Raw genomic sequence first — 18,074 nt, forward strand, 5'->3', positions numbered from 1 at the left:
TGCTCTGGAATATTCAGCATGCTAGATATTGGATTTCTGTCTGCGAGGTGTCAGCGACGCTTCAGCGAGCCTCTTTGACACGTTGTTCGGTAGTTCACACATAAAGATTGCCGAGCACCAGCAGATTTCTTCCCGATCAAAGCCCGCTCTGTCGGTGAGCTCGTTAACTTCCAAATCGGGCTCAAATCAGGCTTAAAATCCTGTAGTGAGAACTATGCTTAAGTATGGCTTAGTAGTAAGTGTTATTCCTGCACGCCGCAGGCCAACCACTAACTACATTTCTAGCTGGCGAATGAGATGAACTAGTGGGTTGTCTGCTGTCATCTTTACAGTGCGCGTTCGTGTTTCAGGAGGTGTGGCTTTGGACGGCAGGGAAGGGACTGTGTTTCAGAGATCATATGCTAACCGGTTAGCATTTTGGCAGTTTTTCTACGACTGCACCTTTAACTCAATACAAAAGAATGCTCCTAATCACTAGGTGGCAGTGAAACACTGATTACTACTTCTGGTTGAATGGCAAGTTACAGACTGAAACAGTAATTACCTCGAGATACATTGCTACCAAAATGCGGTTTTCACCTCTGTGCATAGCCATCTGCAACATCCATCAAATGAATGAGTTCTTGCTGTGATGTGCACACAATAGCCTGTTTGTGGATCAACTGCCACCTAGTGTTTGGGAGCATTTCCACTGTGTTGTGAGATTAATGTTAGTTTTTTAAATGTTATGAGTTATTGGTAAAAATTGAATTAATAAACTATTGGCATGTACAGCAGCTTTATTTGTAACATCAAATATCAGCAGACATTTTTTTGCGCTAATGTTGATGAAATTATTCATTTCAGTATCATGTTAGAAATGTAAATATATCACTTTATATCATAGCCCTGATATTTAGGCCATAATTTTCTGCAATAAACATTTTTTTATGAATATATACCTCTTTCTCAGAAATAGATAGGGTCACATATGTTTATATATTTATATTACATATTTGAGCCTTTGAAATTACTGTAGCTAATTCAATCGCTGACAGGTTTTATGACATCTGAAATATGACAAAAATTTGTGCCCATTCATGAGAGTGACCGACACACAGTTTGAACTAGAGATCTGTGCGGGACTCATTTTTAGTCTCGCTCCTGCAAGGTTTTATTCCACAACCAACCATTCCCGCCGTATATTCAGACTTTGTCCACCCGCTGCCCAACCTGCCCTGTTTTCTACACGACCTGACCGTTCCCGATAAGTTTAGATCTGGTATTCGAAATCTCAGGTTTAAATTGGGTACTACCAAAGGAGAGAGATAACAGATAAAACTGTATGTTGTGCAAGCATTGTAGGCTAAATGTCAGTTTTGTTTGCCGCTTTGTAATGAGACAGGAGTGCCGCCTTAAACTGTGACTGCTAAAGGGTAAAACTTTGAGGTATTATTACATCGCGCAAAAAGTAATTTTTTCCATTTGCGTCTATGACACATGAAAAAGACTCCTATACATCAGACTTGCCTGATGTGGGTTTACTAACAGTAAACTGGCTGTTTTTTTAATGCAAGCTGAAGGACAGCACATCTTCACTGTGCTCCATGTTGGTAAAGCCCGCTCCGCTCTGAGGACTGCAATGCAGTTGATGCAGGCACACTTGTGAAAAGAAGCACGTCCAGAAAGCACTGGTCATGCATTCAGCATGTGCACTCTCAGAAATAAAAGGTACATGAGCTGTCAGTGGGGTGGTACCTTTTCAAAAGGTACACGTTTGTACTTGAAGGGTTCATATTGGTACCTCAAAAGTATATACTAGTACCTAAAGAATTTAAGAGGAACACTTTTGTACTTTTTAGGTACTAATTTGTACCCTTAAGGTATTAATATGGACTCTGTAGGTACAAATTTGTACCTATAGAAAAGGTACCAGACCAGTGACAGCTCGCGTACCTTTATTTCTGAGAGTGTATAACAGTTGTGAGCACTGGCTGTACCGGTGCTCAATAAAAATGAGGAAATCACAGATATGCTGTTCTGAAATAGCGTTGGGACTCAGGAGTGCTATATTATAAGACCGCCTGCTCCCATTCAAATTGCACCAGTTACCGACTGCTACTACATTTAATTCAGAAATGTATTGCCCCACCACAAGAAATCTGGCCAGGTCTCACAGACATCTAGTTTGAACTATTAAAGACATGTAAAGAATTGCAGATGTGTTGCAAATGCCTGTGAAATCGTCTGCATGCTAATTATCTGGACTTAAAATAGAGATACAAGTTTCACAATAAACTTAAACAGAAACTGGAAACTTTTGCTACAGAAGCAGCACATCTGCAAAGCTATTTATTGACCTCCAACTCTCATCTCAATTCTAACCAGTGATCTTGAATTATGTCCTTATCACTTCTCATATGCATTTGAGAGTCAGACATGGTTACTGATGACTGTTTCTAGTGTAGTCATGCAGTGTGTAACTTCCTATCAATGATTCATTGCACAATGTGACCACAGCAGCAACTGAACGCTAACCCTGAAAGTCACACAGTGCGAAAACAACTGTGATCTGACAGCTTAAAAAAATAAGCCATTGTGAACTCAGAATTAAAGGCTTCGTGACTCATAAAAATGCCATCTGAATTGAAGTAGAACAATGTAACATGAAAGTAGTCACTTGTGCCTATATTTGATCAAATTAGAATTGAACTGAATAAGTTATTCTTAAAATAGAAAACATGAATTTTAATCGTTACACACATACCATCAGACCAATTACAAAGATCTCCAATAGGGATGTTTCTGTGATGAGATATTGTATACAATCTATGATTATAGGGTATACTGTATAATTGTAATCTGTCTTGTTGCTTCTGATCATTTTAATGCATCCTTGTTAAATAAAAGTATCTCTTGTTGCAAAAAAAATCTGATTGGATCATCTCTATAATCAAAGCGAAATGATCAAATGAAAGCTTCAATTTGACCTCAGGATGGATGATCTGAATTGGTATTGTCCAATACTGTTCTCATACAGAAATTACTGATCAGTGACCAGCCACAAAAATGCGTACAGTATACAGCATCTAATTTTTGCAACCAAAAAAAATGTATGTGATCCATTTTCTCTCTGTTTCTGCAGTATCCATATGCAAAGCTTTAAATATCGTCTATGTGCAGACAGGAGGTTCTGTTCAGCTAGACATACAGACTGATGAAGTACCACACTTTAATACACTGATCTGGATCAATGATAAGTCAGAAAATATTGTAATATACACAAGAAAAACCAAGGACACCATCTTTAACAAGCACAGTGTGATTTTCAACCAGTCAACATTCTCTCTGACACTGAAGAACATGCAGAGGACAGACAGTGGACTCTACACAGCAAAGATATTTGGAACTCAAAATGAGGATCTTGTGAAATACAATGTATCTGTTATTGGTGAGTTTGAGTTGCAGTTTTAGACCATGTTAAAAATCAAACCAAAGTAGGGCTGCACCATACTGGAAAAATGTGAGATATGCGAGGTTGTTGATTCCTGCAATAATGTTGCTAAAGATATAATATTTCCCTTGAAAAAGGTTTTCAGATCTAATTAATCCTAATTCAGACAAAAAACTGTCAAGGTGTAAACATTTAGGCCCTATTTACACTACTACGTTTTAGTTTTAAAATGGCGTTTTAGAATGAAAACGACCCATTTCCACACTGACGTTTCACCCAGCGTTTCTGAACAGACCTCCGTCTGCACTACACCACTGAAAACAAGCATCACCTTACCACACACACACTCTGGCATGTGCTGCAGCACATGCGCACGTCTGAGCTCCAGGCAGTCAGCGGTTGCTTTGAGCACAGCTGCCCGAGTGAGAGGTGTGCATGTTGGACGGTTCATCAGGGATCTACTGCTGGATCTAATCTTACTATATTTGTTAAACTTGATATTTAATTCATCTTGTTGTCTATATCTAACAACATATTCCCGGATATTGGTCTTTTGAATCAATTATTTGTTCTCAGGCATGTTTTGGCTGAGCGCAACGATAAGTTAATGTGTTAAATAATGTAACCACGTACACTGATTCTGCACATTTGACTGATTGCTTGCCTTTATGGTCTATAATGTATAAACATATTGTACGTTATACTTTTATAATGGCCATTATTGATTATTAAAACTGATATCCAGCAAAAGAGAGGGCATATTTCGTATTTTTACTGAAAATGAAAGGAGGCAGTAATGTTATCGGCTCCGTTTTGTTATAAATATGCATAGTGAAGATGACGGTCATATAAATATGGAGATACACGATGCCTGAATATTTCTACTGTCTGTTAAGTTGCTAATATCAAAATGAAAATAGGCAGTTCCTTATATCATGTTTTCATTTTAGTGTTAAGAAAGTGAAACAACGTAGCCATTATGATGCGAATGACATTATGAAGTACACTGTTTTTACCCGACGTGTCCTCAGGTGTTTGTTTTCCATATCAAACTTGCAAAGTCTAAACTTACAAGGATGCAAAACTGAACTTTCTGTAGGCTACTTGATATTAAGGAAAACGCTGTTTTCAAATGTCTCAGTTTTCCCTCATCCACACTAACTCGAAGAAGCAGCATTTTAAAATGAAAACGGCCTCTTCAACGATTTCAAAAATGGTCTAGCTTGAAAACTCCAGGGTAGTGTGGACTGAAGATGTAACTGTAGCAAAACTTAAACATTTTAAAACTAAAACGTATTATTGCAAACAGGGCCTGAGTCTTTAAAACACTATGAATTTGTGAAAACCTCAGCAGATATTCTGACTTGGATGTTGTCAATTTCCTCTCTTATCTCGACTTCTGCCATTGGTGTTTATTTTCAGCTTCACCTTTGGGCCAGTCCCATATGATTGGTTAAATTTAGATAAAAATTCATTCATTCATTCAATCATTTTCCTTCGACTTAGTCTCTGATTTATCAGAGGTCGCCACAGCGAAATGAACTGCTAAACATTCCAGCATAGATTTTACGCATTTTGAGCAGATGCCACAACCCAGTACTGGGAAACACCCATCCATGCTCACATTAACACACACATTCATACACTACGGCCAATTTAGTTTATCCAATTCACTTATACAGCATGTCTTTGGACTGTGGGGGAAACTGGAGCACCCGGAGGAAACCCATGCCAACATGAGGTGAACATGCAAACTTCACACAGAAATGGCAACTGGCCCAGCTGGGACTCAAACCTGCGATCTTCTTGCTGTGAGGCGACAGTGCTAACCACTGAGCCACCATGCCACCCAATTAGATAAACAACCAATGCATAAAATCAATATAATTTAACACACATCTGTGATATGTATATGGCATATACTATAATTGTGATAACTTTAATTTTGAAATGTATTGTGCAGCCCTAAACTAAAGTATCACGTATCAAGCCAAATCCCATTTCAAATCAATCATATGAATGCATGCACGTAGTTGAAAGAACAGAGCATGTGCTTTTGAACATTCAATTAATCCTTGTTTGAACCTGAAGTTTTAACTTGCAATATAGGTAATACCAATTTTCTCTTTGTAAACCCTTTGTAAGGCCTGTCACTGTAAATATGCATCCTTATGCAGAAACATTTGATTTATTCCAGATGCAGTGGATTCTCCTGTTCTGAACAGGAACTTCACTATGATCAGTGTTAACTCCTGTATTGTTGACGTCTCATGTAGTGCTCATACCCTTCAACTCAACAAACGATATTACAGCGACAACTGCAGTCAGGAGGAAATGACATCATATGAAATCCAGACATTAACCCTGTATTGCATAGAGAATGTGGTTGTTTGTAGTTACAGTAACCCAGTGAGCTTGATGAACGCCACAATCGAACTGAACCAGCTTTGCACATCTCATCAAGAAAGCAACAACTCCAACAGTACATCACCTTTACGTAAATATTTAGTCGCTTATACTCAAAATACTAAGAAGTATCTTTAATTGAGTGCTCTGATGACTGCTAATGTCACATTTCACTTCAACAGAACCTCCTGAAAAAGACCAACACAGTTCTTTTCCTCTCCATTGGCTCTTGGTCATTGCTGCTGGTGTTGCAGTGTTGGTTTCTGTAGCAGTTTCTGTAACATTCTGCTCTTACCAGAGGCGTACAAAAGGTATGCATGAAATGAAAAGGATATATGTTCAGTAAATATAAACAATTCTTCAAAATTATTGTTTTCGAAATTATTCTTTTCTAAATATCTTAGAAGTCCAAGTGATCGATCACACTGTCTATGCACAGGTTAAGGTAAGCTTTAAATCATTTTTGTTCAACATCATAGATTAATGGTCTTAAATCGAAGCATGAACACTTTTTAAAATGCTGGGTTATAATACTAACCCATTGCTGGGTTGAATATGGACAAACCCAGCAATTGGGTTAAAATTTTTATTTAAATTGAATGTAAAAATTAACCCAACATTAGAATTGTCCATAAATGACTCAACGTTCAACACAACCACACATTAAAAAAATCCTTTGTCAGAATGTCAGTTAATACTGGAGGAATATAAACTTCAGATCTCTTCAATGTCCACATACTATTACACTTGTAGTATAAATGCGATTAAGCATGTAAAGTAAAATTAATATGACTATTTGAATTGTTTTGCAGCCAAAGAATAAAGTAAAAAGACCTCAGATGTTGGAGAAATCGGAGAATCCTCAGACTGTGTATGGGCTTACAGGAGAGCACAAGCAAACTCACAACACCAGTCAGACAATCACAACACATGAGGTGAGAAAGAGATGAAATCATTTACTTCATGACAGAAGCCTGGAAATAAGCATCAAAAGAGCAGTTATACATTGTGTTCCTATATACTCCATTTGATACATTTTTACTTCATCTGTATTTCCTCACATACAGGCAAAGACGACAATGGAAAATTCCCCCTGCACCACCTACAGTACAATAGGTGAACACCAGACACCAGCACTGCCCACTGAATCAGAAAACACTATTTATTCTGTAGTGACTGAACCCAAGTGTGGCAGACCACCTGTTCATAAATAGATCAAGTTAAATATATGTAAAATGTTCAATTCAATTCAACTTTACTTGTATAGCGTTTTCACAATGTACAATGTGTCAAAGCAGCTTCACATAAAAGGTCATGGTAAATTGGAAGCCAAATGTGAGTCAATTGTCATTTTTAAATACCATTCCCAATCATACAAATTAAAATCATTACACTGAAAAAAAAAGATTTTTGCTGCTTGCTAAAACTTCTCATTTAAAATGAGCTGAATCAACACAATTCTTGAGTTTTTTGCAGGACAACTTAAGTTAACAACTTAAATTAAGTTAACTTCATCGATTTGTATTGGGACAGACAACATGAAGGAATTGTGTTGAACCCAGCATTTTTATGTGTGATAAGACTTTTTTGTAGTTTTTTGCCATTAAACTGTTTCTGATGTTACTGCATTTTGTTTATTTACACTGATACAGCTCAATAATAACTGGACTGATACAATTCTTAGAGAATTGTAATGTAAAGAAGTGTAATTCTCTATTTCTCTCTTAAAAAGATTGGTCACCTCAAAATGATAATATACTCAGTTTACTCACACACAAGTGCCTTCAAACTTTTATAAGTTTCTTTTTTTATGTTAAACACTAAAGAAGAGGGGTCTGAATGGTGAAAACTTGTAACCATTGACTTCCATAGTAGGAAAAAGGAAGTCTTCTGGAAGTCAGTGGTTACAGCAAGTTTCAACATTCTTCAGAATGTCTTTTTTTGTGTTCAACAGAAGAAAAAGTCAAACAGGTCTGGAAGTAGTAATGAATAGAGAATAATGACAGAAATGTAATTTGTGTGAACTTTAATCATGAGAAACATATTCCAAAATGTAAATGTTCCATGTTTAGCACTATTTTGACCAATTCCATTATCAGTGATTTATTTTTGTGTAACTTTAGAAGATAAGAAAGTTATGATTCATGCAAAAGTCATAAAAATCCTTTCAGTTCAGAGTTGGTCTATTTTTGTCTGAACAATTCTTATAATTAGACAATAAATATCATCATTAGATGTTATATTATATATATTATATTTTAATATAGGTTTTATTTATAATGATATGTTTAGCCAATGCAACTGCTATTGTACAGTTGAAAGCTAAATTATTAGCCTGTGAAATTGTTATACTTTATTATATATTTATTATATTCTTATTACACTTTTATTCAATGAATCTACACGTATATTCAAATAAGTACGGTTTCATTTGGACATTGAGCATATGCAATTTGACTTTTTCACAGTATTTCCTTCTTTTTTTTTTTTAAATGAATTATTTTTCTTTTTTTTTTTTTTGTGGAGGAAAAGCAGTTTAGTCCCCTTAAGAAATTTCTAGATTGGCTACAGAATAAACCTGTGTGGCCAATAATTTGCCATGATTTGAACTACCATAACTAACCCTAGTTAGCCTAATTAAGCTGAGCCTTTACATTGCACTTTTAGCTGAAAACTAGTATTTTGCAAAATAACTAGCAAAATATTTTTATTAATAATAATTAAGATTAAATTCTTATGAGAAATTAGTTATTAAAACTTGTTTACATATTTGTATATATTTTAAATACATTTGATTACATTTTAAAATGTTTACAAATATGTTATTTCTTCTCTGCACTTTGAATTAAAACATTAATAAAAAAAAATTACAGGAGGTCTAATCATTTTTTTCTTCAACTGTATACTCAAATATTTGTTATAACTTTGACAGTAATTGTTGTTGAGAATATTGAGATTTATTTTTTATGTACTAAGTGTTTTTGGCTTGGTAAGGGTCTTTACTGTGGTTATCTAGAACTGTTAAAGGACACCACCTCATCATTAAGTGGGTGGTGAAAAGAGACTTCCTCATATATATAGTAATATATAGTAATGAGCTTTTATACAGTATATGGCAATACACAAATTAATTAATTCATTTGTTTTCCTTCAGCTTTAGTCCCTTTATTCATTAGGGGTCGCCACAGCAGAATGAACTTATCCAGCATATGTTTAACTCAGCGAATGCCCTTGCAGCTGCAACCCAGTACTGTGAAACCTCCATACACACTCATTCACACACATACACTACAGCCAATTAGTTTATTCAATTCACCTATAGCGCATGTGTTTTGACTGTGGGGGAAACCGAAGCACCCGGAGGAAACCCACACCAACACGGGAGAACATGCAAACTCCACACAGAAATGCCAACTGGCCCAGTGGGGAATCAAACCAGCGACCTACTTGCTGCGAGGCAACAGCGCTAACCACTGAGCCACCGTGTCGCCCCATTACACATTAATATGCTATATAAATTAATCTATAAAAATAGTATTTTAGACTATTGGATACTACTCTTCTCCAACATTAAATACTCTCACAGTAAAACGAAAAATTTTGTAAGCAGCCATGTTTTAGACACGGGTAAACCAAGACTAAAAACAGCATCAAGACCATTGCACAGAATGTGTAATAGCTGTTAGTTGGCCACCAGATGGAAATCTCATCAACTAACAACTACAGTTTTAAATGTTAGAACCATCAGATAGGGGTAAAAAAAACTCAACATTGGTTCATATTCATTTGAGCAACTCAATTGACATACATAATAGATTTTAAAAAATGATGTTTGGTCACAAATAAAGATGAAAGCTGCTCACTGTTACGGTAGCGTCTCATTTTATAGCCAAATGAACAGACTGCTGGATAGGTTATGATTTAAGTTCACACTATTTGCTTTTGAGTCTTTAAAATGCTTAAATGTCAAGAGGAAAGTGAGGTAAAAGGTGTTAAAGAAGTGAGACGTGGGGTGAGCAGTGAAGTGGAACAGCAAAAAGAAGAAAAAAAAAGGTGGCCGCTAATGACTTGCAAAGAAGGAAGAGACAGACTTATCCATAACGCTTTAAATGAAAATACTGTAAATCCACAGGGGTTAGGAAAAACTCAGTAAAACAAAAATAAACTTTTCATTTTGTGAGTGTGTCGTGTTGGTCTTATACTTGACTTTGTAATTCAGGGACAAGCTCAAGACATTATATTTAAGTTCAAGTACCGTATCTGCACTTTGCTTGCGTTTCAGTCCCCTTATAGCAGTGACATTTCCATCTGAGGCACACGGAAATGACACCGAGTTGTCTCTCTGACACTTCTCACACATTGCTAATTTCCTTTATTGAACAACCCACACAGAAATGTGTTTGTTCACTAGACTGGCAATTATTCAGTTCCTGCTGTTTGTTAAAAATCATCTTAACACAATAAGTCTTTAATTAATTATTCTATTATTATTTATACTATTGTATATTATATTATTGTATATTATTTATACTATTTTATTTGTAATGTTTGATGACAGTCCTTTAAACAAATTAATCGAGGTGTTTTGGGGCATGGTTCTAATTCAATGCCAATGAACTAAATCGATATTCATTAAACATGACATTTTGACTGTGGTGTGATTACTGCCTATGAAAACAGAGATGGGCAAAAAGCAGCACTGAACGCGGTCTTTATAAAGTCGAGGTTATTTTTTCTCTCCTTCGGTTTCGGTTTGGAGATCTGTGTGTGTTTGTGCACACATGAACTTCTGCCGAAACCCACCCCGCCCTCACAACATTTTATTAGAACGACTTGAGTGTTTTGTTGGGGTTTAGGGCCCAAGGTTATAATAGTTTTGTATTTTTCATTAGTTTTAGTTTCTATTTCGTTTTGACTTTTTGTTTTCAAATTTAGTTAGTTTTAATTAGTTTTAGAGGGAGATTTACTAGTTTTTATTAGTTTCTATATTTTAAAATGACTTAGTTTTAGTTTAGTTTTTATGTATTATTTTTATTTTTTATTTTTCTAAATGAGGATATTTGTTAGGTGCAAGATTCAAAATCAACAGAATAAATATTGTATAATAAAAACTCAGTCATACAACCTGTATTCAGAGGACACATGAACACTATCATTTACCACTACCATCTACCCATCCTCAAATTCAAATACAACAGCCCACAAGACAGCAGCTTTAAGTACAATATGTGTGCAAGGCTTATTCTGATGTTAGATACACAGTAGTGATGGGAAGTTCAGATATTTCTCGCGGATGTTAGGACTCAACATTATGTACTTAGCAATAGTAATTTCAGTCAATTAAAACATCACCATGATCTGAAACCTAACTGAAGTTTTGCAACCTAACTTAAGCATGATTCACCTATTTAAACTCCATTACGATTTTCTTTTATGAAATAAACTTACGTTTTACCAAATCCTCTCATTAAAGCCCTCGGGTTTACCCGTGCTGCAGTTGTTGAAGTTTAGTTCAGTCACAGCAGGCTGTCATTTACTGTTTGTGCTTTATCGGTTAACCGCTTCTCAAATTTGATCTTCGTGTAACGTCACTGTTCTAATAACTGAATAAGAGTATATATTGGATTATTCAGAGTTAGAGGGGGTATTAGGCTTGTTAAAAAGTAAGTAGTTTGTGGACGAGTGCTTACTGGAGACGTGAATCGTTTCAAATGTTTCAGTTCGATTAGGTTAAAAAGATTCATTCGCGATCGCGACACAGAGATAAAACCCATTATTGGGCACAAACGTGTTAAAGTAATAGTTTTAAGTCTCTGTATTTAATGCTGTCACCGTGCTGCTGTGATGTCCACTCGTTGTTTGTCGTGGGAGCAACAGCGAGGATGACTGGAGGAGAACCGGCTCGTTCTGGCCAATGGCAGCAGGACTACAGACTCTGAGGTGCCGTGCGGGTCAAACACCTGCAGCACGGAGTAAACAGATTTACTTCTAAAAGGCTTACAGTAAGATTATGTATTAAATACATTTACAAATACGAAAACGAAGGAGGTTTTTGCTATAATTTTAGTTAATTTCAGTTAGTTTTGTATGTACACAATATACAGTTTCAATTAGTTCTAGTTTTTTGAAAAACTCTCGTTTTTATTTTTATTTCAGTTAACGACAATTATTTTACATTTTAGTTTTCATTAACTATAATAACCTTGTTAGAGCCTTGCCTTACAGTGGTTCTCCTCATATCTAAAGGGGAGATCTTTTTCTGTAAATATTGGATCTTTTACTTCACCACCTAAACCTATTCATTTGGTGTTCTCTTTATATGCTTCCTTTAAGCTCAGTACTCCGCAAACAAACTATCACTGCTATGCCGATGACCTCCAACTACATTTTCCCATCAAACTAAAAGATGTATCATTAGAACACCAGCATAAATGCAGTTGTGAAGAGCAGCTTTTTCCAACTTAGATTGGTGGCAAAAGTTAAACCATTTTTTTCTAATAAAGATCCAGAAACTGTGACCTATGCTTTAATTTCCTCTCGGCTAGACTACTGCAACTCCTTGTACATTGGTCTACCCCAGTCATCAGTCTCTCGGTTACAATTGGTTGCAGCCGCCAGATTAATAACAGGAAATAAGAAAAGAGATCATATCTCCCCTGTCCTCATCCCATTGCACTGGCTTCCTATAAAATTAAGAGCTGATTTTAAAATCCTTCTTTTCACATGTGAAGCATTGCACAATTCTGCCCCTGTCTATATCAGTTAAGTTATTGGGCCATATACAACTTGTAGACTATTAAGGTTCCATGATCAATTTCTTTTGTCTGTCCCTCGGTCTCGCTGCATATCAAAAGGTGATCAAGCTGTCTCTCTCTGAACATCAGGATTTCTCCATCATTGGATGCTTTTAAATCTAACTTAAAGACTTATCTTTACTCTCTTGTTTTTAAGTGACACATGCATGTTGTTTCTTATCTGTATTTCAGTGTTACATATATAGTTCCTTTTTTTAGGTTTTTAATACAAGTTTTATTTTATTAATTTTATCGTAAAGCACTTTGGATCAACTACGGTTGTAATGTAATGTAATGTTTTTTTACAGTTGTGTAAAATTGTGCTTTATAAATAAAGTTGGTCTTGCCTTCACTTACGTTGTCTCCCACTCATTATTTTTATGTATTTTTAAGTATTTATACAATATTAACTCATTCGTCATAGAATATTAGTAATATTATTTTTTTGTAGATTTATCATATTTTCAAATTTCAATGAATGAATATACACAGCCAATCTGAAATGCTATATAATTGCAAGAGAGTTCAAGAGAATTATGCTTTCATTTTATTTTGGCTCAAAAGCCCTTTAAAATTTGTATAAAATTGGCCAAATTCCCTACCTTTTCATTAAAGCGCATTGTTGACCTTGTTCTACATTCTTATCTGTCAATTTATGTAATGATATGTGACTGTCAGGTTTGCTCCATGAAGACAGACACTTTTCTCCGAACCGCTTCTGTGAACACGATTTGAAAATGAGCTTAAGTGGACACTTTGGGATTTGGGTGTGTGCTTAAACAGACAAACGCATGTAATAATCTCATATTTTTATAGCACATCCCAATGTTGACATCCGTAAACAATGTGTATCTATTGCGAATAACAAATAGTGTAAGTGCAAAATGATTAATGTTGCTGTCTTCCATAGACATCATAGCAGCTTGTTCAGTTCCGAACAGAATCGGACAGCTGTAACTTTGTCCTAAAAGTATTAAAATACAAAATACTTAAAATGATAGATGCAGTACTACTCTATAGGCATTTAAGATTAACGTGGGAAAAAATAGCTCTTTAAATTTCCTTTAAAAGTTATTCTACCACTTATATTTTAGAAACATTATTTTAGGGTTAAAAAAATTACATGCATTAGACAACAATGCAATAATAAACTTGATGAACACCGTTCTTACAGATACAGCATATTGTTCCATATTCACTCTAAATGTACTGTAATTACTAGCATGAATGATTAAACCAAACATAAACAAGACAAAGTGAATAGGCCTAAACACTGGGCTGAAATGCCTTTTGGTTTACTTTCATTCTAACAAAACATATCTTTGGTCTTATATAGAAATACCACAAGCTAGAGATGCATGTCTGCTTCTCTTTTGGTTCATTGCCCATTTTGTCTATACTGAACTATTTTTTGTTTGTGGTTGGTTGCTGTTTCAACATAAAAAAAAAGTGTATAATGTTAGTGTAATGTATTCCTAATACACACAAATACTGTATGGAAACAAACAGTAGACAAAAAGTTCACTAATGTTTTAAAAGCTTAGTTGTTATAATTTCAAATATGAATACCCTAGATGAATGAATCTGTGAGATTTTATAAAAGAGGAGCGCATTCCAACCACACACGGTTAGACCTTTTATGATTATTAAATAACAAATGTGTTTAGCAAATTTGCAGTTTTCATTATTTTTGTGATTCAATGTATGTTGCAGATTATTAAAAACAGCTGATGCAAATCTCTGCAGGACAGTTGCCCCAGGAAAAGTAGGACACTTTAAGAAGGGTGATTGCAAACACTTTTGCAGCCTCTTTGCCCCCTCGATACATACTTTAGCTGATCCTGAACCAGAGAAAACTCAGACTAATTGTAGCAAAGAATTAAAGCAGCATTACATCACACATGGACTAGAGATGTAAATTTCTACAAATTCCTATGACTGACCATTACTCAACTAAATCCATTAACAGTTAAACATAGTAATGCTGTTACTACTGCAGTGGCACAATCAATGTCACAGGCATGTCTATGTATTTACCCAGAATGAGAGTACAGTTCCTAGCCACATACCTAGCCTATAAATTACCAACTTTTCATTTTGCATTATTCTAAATACACAAAGTAACTACAGAAGAGTCAAGCTTTAAACAGGAAAATTGTTGAAAAACTATTCTAATTTGTTAGATAAGATGCAGATGGTCAAATCCAGAGATCAGTTGAATTGATAAAAAAACAAATGGTAAAACTCTAGGGAAGTTAGAGGTAAAATTAGCAGATTTTCCAAAAAAAAAAGAAAAGAAAAAAAAAAAGTGGAGTGTTCCTTTAAGATCAAGGTGCAAAAAAATGTAACAACACCAACTCAATACATTTAAATGTATTTTTAAATAAATTTTAAATGTACTTTGCTAAATACTGTGTTATGTGACCAAACTCTTTTATTACTGAAAATATCACCAAAATATATTGTCTATATTTACTCTACATTCACTACATACATTTACAAAGTGGGTTTATTCATTTATGCTTTGCACTGTGTAAATTTGTAGCTGCACTGAAACTTTACACATTGATCACCATCAAAGTCCATATGGAGAAAAATATTAAAGGGTCACGAAACACCAAAACACATTTTTTGAGCTGTTGACAGTCATATATGTGTCCTATGCAGCTATAAACACTATTAGTACACAAATATTTCACAAAAAAAGTGAAAATTGGTTGTTTTTGCGTTATTTCGAGCAAATTATTTCACTCGAGAGCTTTTCGCATATGGAAATGGTGAAATCCGGATTTGTCGCTCGTCTCCTTTTAATAAAGACGCAGCTCCAGTTGGTGTTGGTTGTCCTGTCTCTACAGATTTGGTAAGTGCCCTTTGTTTGTTTATTCAGTGGCAAAGTTAGTTCGTATCGTCAGCAGTACTCTTTCGGTGTTTAAAGACAGACCTTAGTCAAAATTATTTAGTTACTAAGTTTACAGTACGTTAATGTCATTACAATATTATGGGCTGAAAGATCCACTGTAAATGCTGCTCTCCGAGTGTAAACATGTAAACACCGCAATCAAACTATTGAATTTTCGCCACATTTTGTGACAGTCTATTGACCTTATTCTTCAATGCGGAAGTGCGTGCGTTTTTGCGATTGTTTTAGAACTTCCGATTCAGCTACCTATGGGAGAAATGACTAGGAATGATAAACGGCAGAAAACGGTCAAACTACTTACTCTACAAACAAGTGTTTGTATGACAATACAGACAACGTAGAATAATATAATAAGAAAATAGCAGTTTGCAACTCCAAGCAGCAAAACGAGCCGTTTTTATTGTCTAAAAATGAATGGAAGTGAATGAGACTGGAAGTCTCGAGCCAAAATAATTCAAATGGCTGCGCCCACTCGTACGCGGAGAATAAGGAGAGAACACACACAGCTTTCTGACGCTACCTACCCAGTGCATCCAAGTTACAGAAAAATGCAAAGGGTTTTTTTCTCTTATACGACGTGCAGTATCAAACATTCCACAGTCACTGTCTCCCCTACGTCTGTGTGTTTGTTTTGCCTCTGTGAAATCAGCGCGTGCCCAAATGTAAACTCCCATTTTTATCCAAATCCTTCCCTCTTTCCCTCCCCCTGACACTCCCACCTAAACATTGCTAGACACACCCACTTTCCTAACTTTTTCCAAACTAGAGGTGTGAAAACATCCTGCTGAGACAGAGGGGTTTCATGGCCCTTTAAATGTTTTCTGAAAAATCCATATTTTTTCTTGACTAAAGAAATTGAAAAATAAATATCCTGGATGACAAAGGTGAAGTCTTCGTTTTGCAATCTTGAGTGAACAAATGCTTTAAATGACACCCATAAAAATATATAATAAATATTTATTTAATAATATTAACATAAACTGAGTGTAAATAAAATACATATTGATATTATGTTATAAAATACATTTAAAAAAATATATTTTAAGACGAACGCAAAAACAAACATGTGACGTATCTTTTTTGTGTACGCACATACCCCAATGGCATTGCCATGCGCCACAGTCTGGTCTACTTAACTTTGCGGCTGCAAGTTGCAGCTCTATGCCCGGGAAAGACAGCAGTCTGTTGCCGAGAAGAGGAAAAAAGCACAAGATAAATCGTGTGCATCACTTTCAGGTAACATGTCCATGAATCTGGAAAACATGATATTTTTGGTTAAGTAAATTTATGAGGCTAACGTTTAAACTTCCCCACAACTGCACCAAATCTACCGGATTTGTTGTTGTTTACGTTCAGTTTCTTGCTTTGCTGCTGTGCATTGTGCTTTAAACTATGATAAGACATGCTTTATGACTTTTGGCATTTGCCCCTCTTCCCCATGTTGCTGATAATTACACAAACTCAATTATTTGTATTAACTTGTGCAACACTTAACAATTCTGTTTGCACACCAGCTACATAAACATGCACTGCACAATTATTTCACTGTATCTATTATTTATTATAATATAGTTATTATATGTTTTATAATTCTTTGCAGTTATTATTGTTTATTGTTTTGTCTATTTGGGTATTAATATGGACCTTTAAGGTACAAATTTGTACCTTTTGAAAAGGTACTATCCCAGTGACAGATCGCGTACCTTTGTTTCTGAGAGTGTAGAAAATGCTTCTTAAATTTACCGGTTTTTAGATATTTGAACTAGAAACAAGACAAAAAATAAAAATAAATCAAAGAAAAGCATTTTTTGCAGCATTGGTTGTTAACCCCTGCCTATCTGACTACTCCAAATAAAGCTGCATTTGGATTCAACTTCTGTTGTCATGCAGTATTTCCCTCTTCGCAACAATAACAGGCCTACGTGCGCTGCTCTCATCTAGTAAGGTGTGCGGACCGCCTGTAGCTCAGACATCCTCATACACTGTGGAAGGAGAGCTTTTCAGAAACACTAGATAAAAGCCTATGTGAACATGGATAGTTTTAAAATGCTGTTTTAGAATGAAAAGGAAGGCCCTGTTTACACTAATGCGTTTCAGTTTTAAAATGCATTTTAGAATAAAAACAATCCACGTCCGCACTGTTTCATCTAGCGTTTCTGAAAATCCATCTGTCCACACTAAACCGCTGAAAATGCACATGTGACCACACACACACACTCTGGCATGTGCTGCAACATATGTGCACGTCTGAGCTCCAGGCAGTCATGGGGAGCTTTGAGCACACCTCCCCAGATGAGAACAGCACACATCGTTCACAGTTCACCAAGAATATACAGCTGGATCTCATCTCACTATAATAGTTAAACGTGATACGTGATGTTTGATTCATCTTCTCAATATTCAATGACTCCTTGATATTTTAAATCTATTTCTTGTTCTCAGGTAACGTGTTTTGGCTGAGCACAAAGTTAATATATTAATTTATGTAACCATGTACACTGATTCTGCACATTTGACTGAT

At 35.5% G+C, this 18,074-nt stretch overlaps 1 protein-coding gene across 1 annotated transcript; it reads left to right on the forward strand.

Annotated features, from left to right (window-relative positions):
- Nucleotides 1–2,909: 2,909 nt before the first annotated feature.
- Nucleotides 2,910–7,226, forward strand: LOC130237219 (uncharacterized). The gene is made up of 6 exons (XM_056468098.1): nucleotides 2,910–3,430; nucleotides 5,631–5,930; nucleotides 6,022–6,150; nucleotides 6,244–6,284; nucleotides 6,652–6,774; nucleotides 6,907–7,226. Exons 1-6 carry the CDS (start codon nucleotides 3,091–3,093, stop codon nucleotides 7,051–7,053), a joined length of 1,080 nt encoding a protein of 359 aa, XP_056324073.1. The 5' UTR covers nucleotides 2,910–3,090; the 3' UTR covers nucleotides 7,054–7,226.
- The last annotated feature ends 10,848 nt before the right edge of the window (nucleotides 7,227–18,074 follow it).

Source organism: Danio aesculapii, chromosome 2 (genome assembly GCF_903798145.1).
Source record: "Danio aesculapii chromosome 2, fDanAes4.1, whole genome shotgun sequence".
NCBI classification, from domain to species: Eukaryota; Metazoa; Chordata; class Actinopteri; order Cypriniformes; family Danionidae; genus Danio; species Danio aesculapii.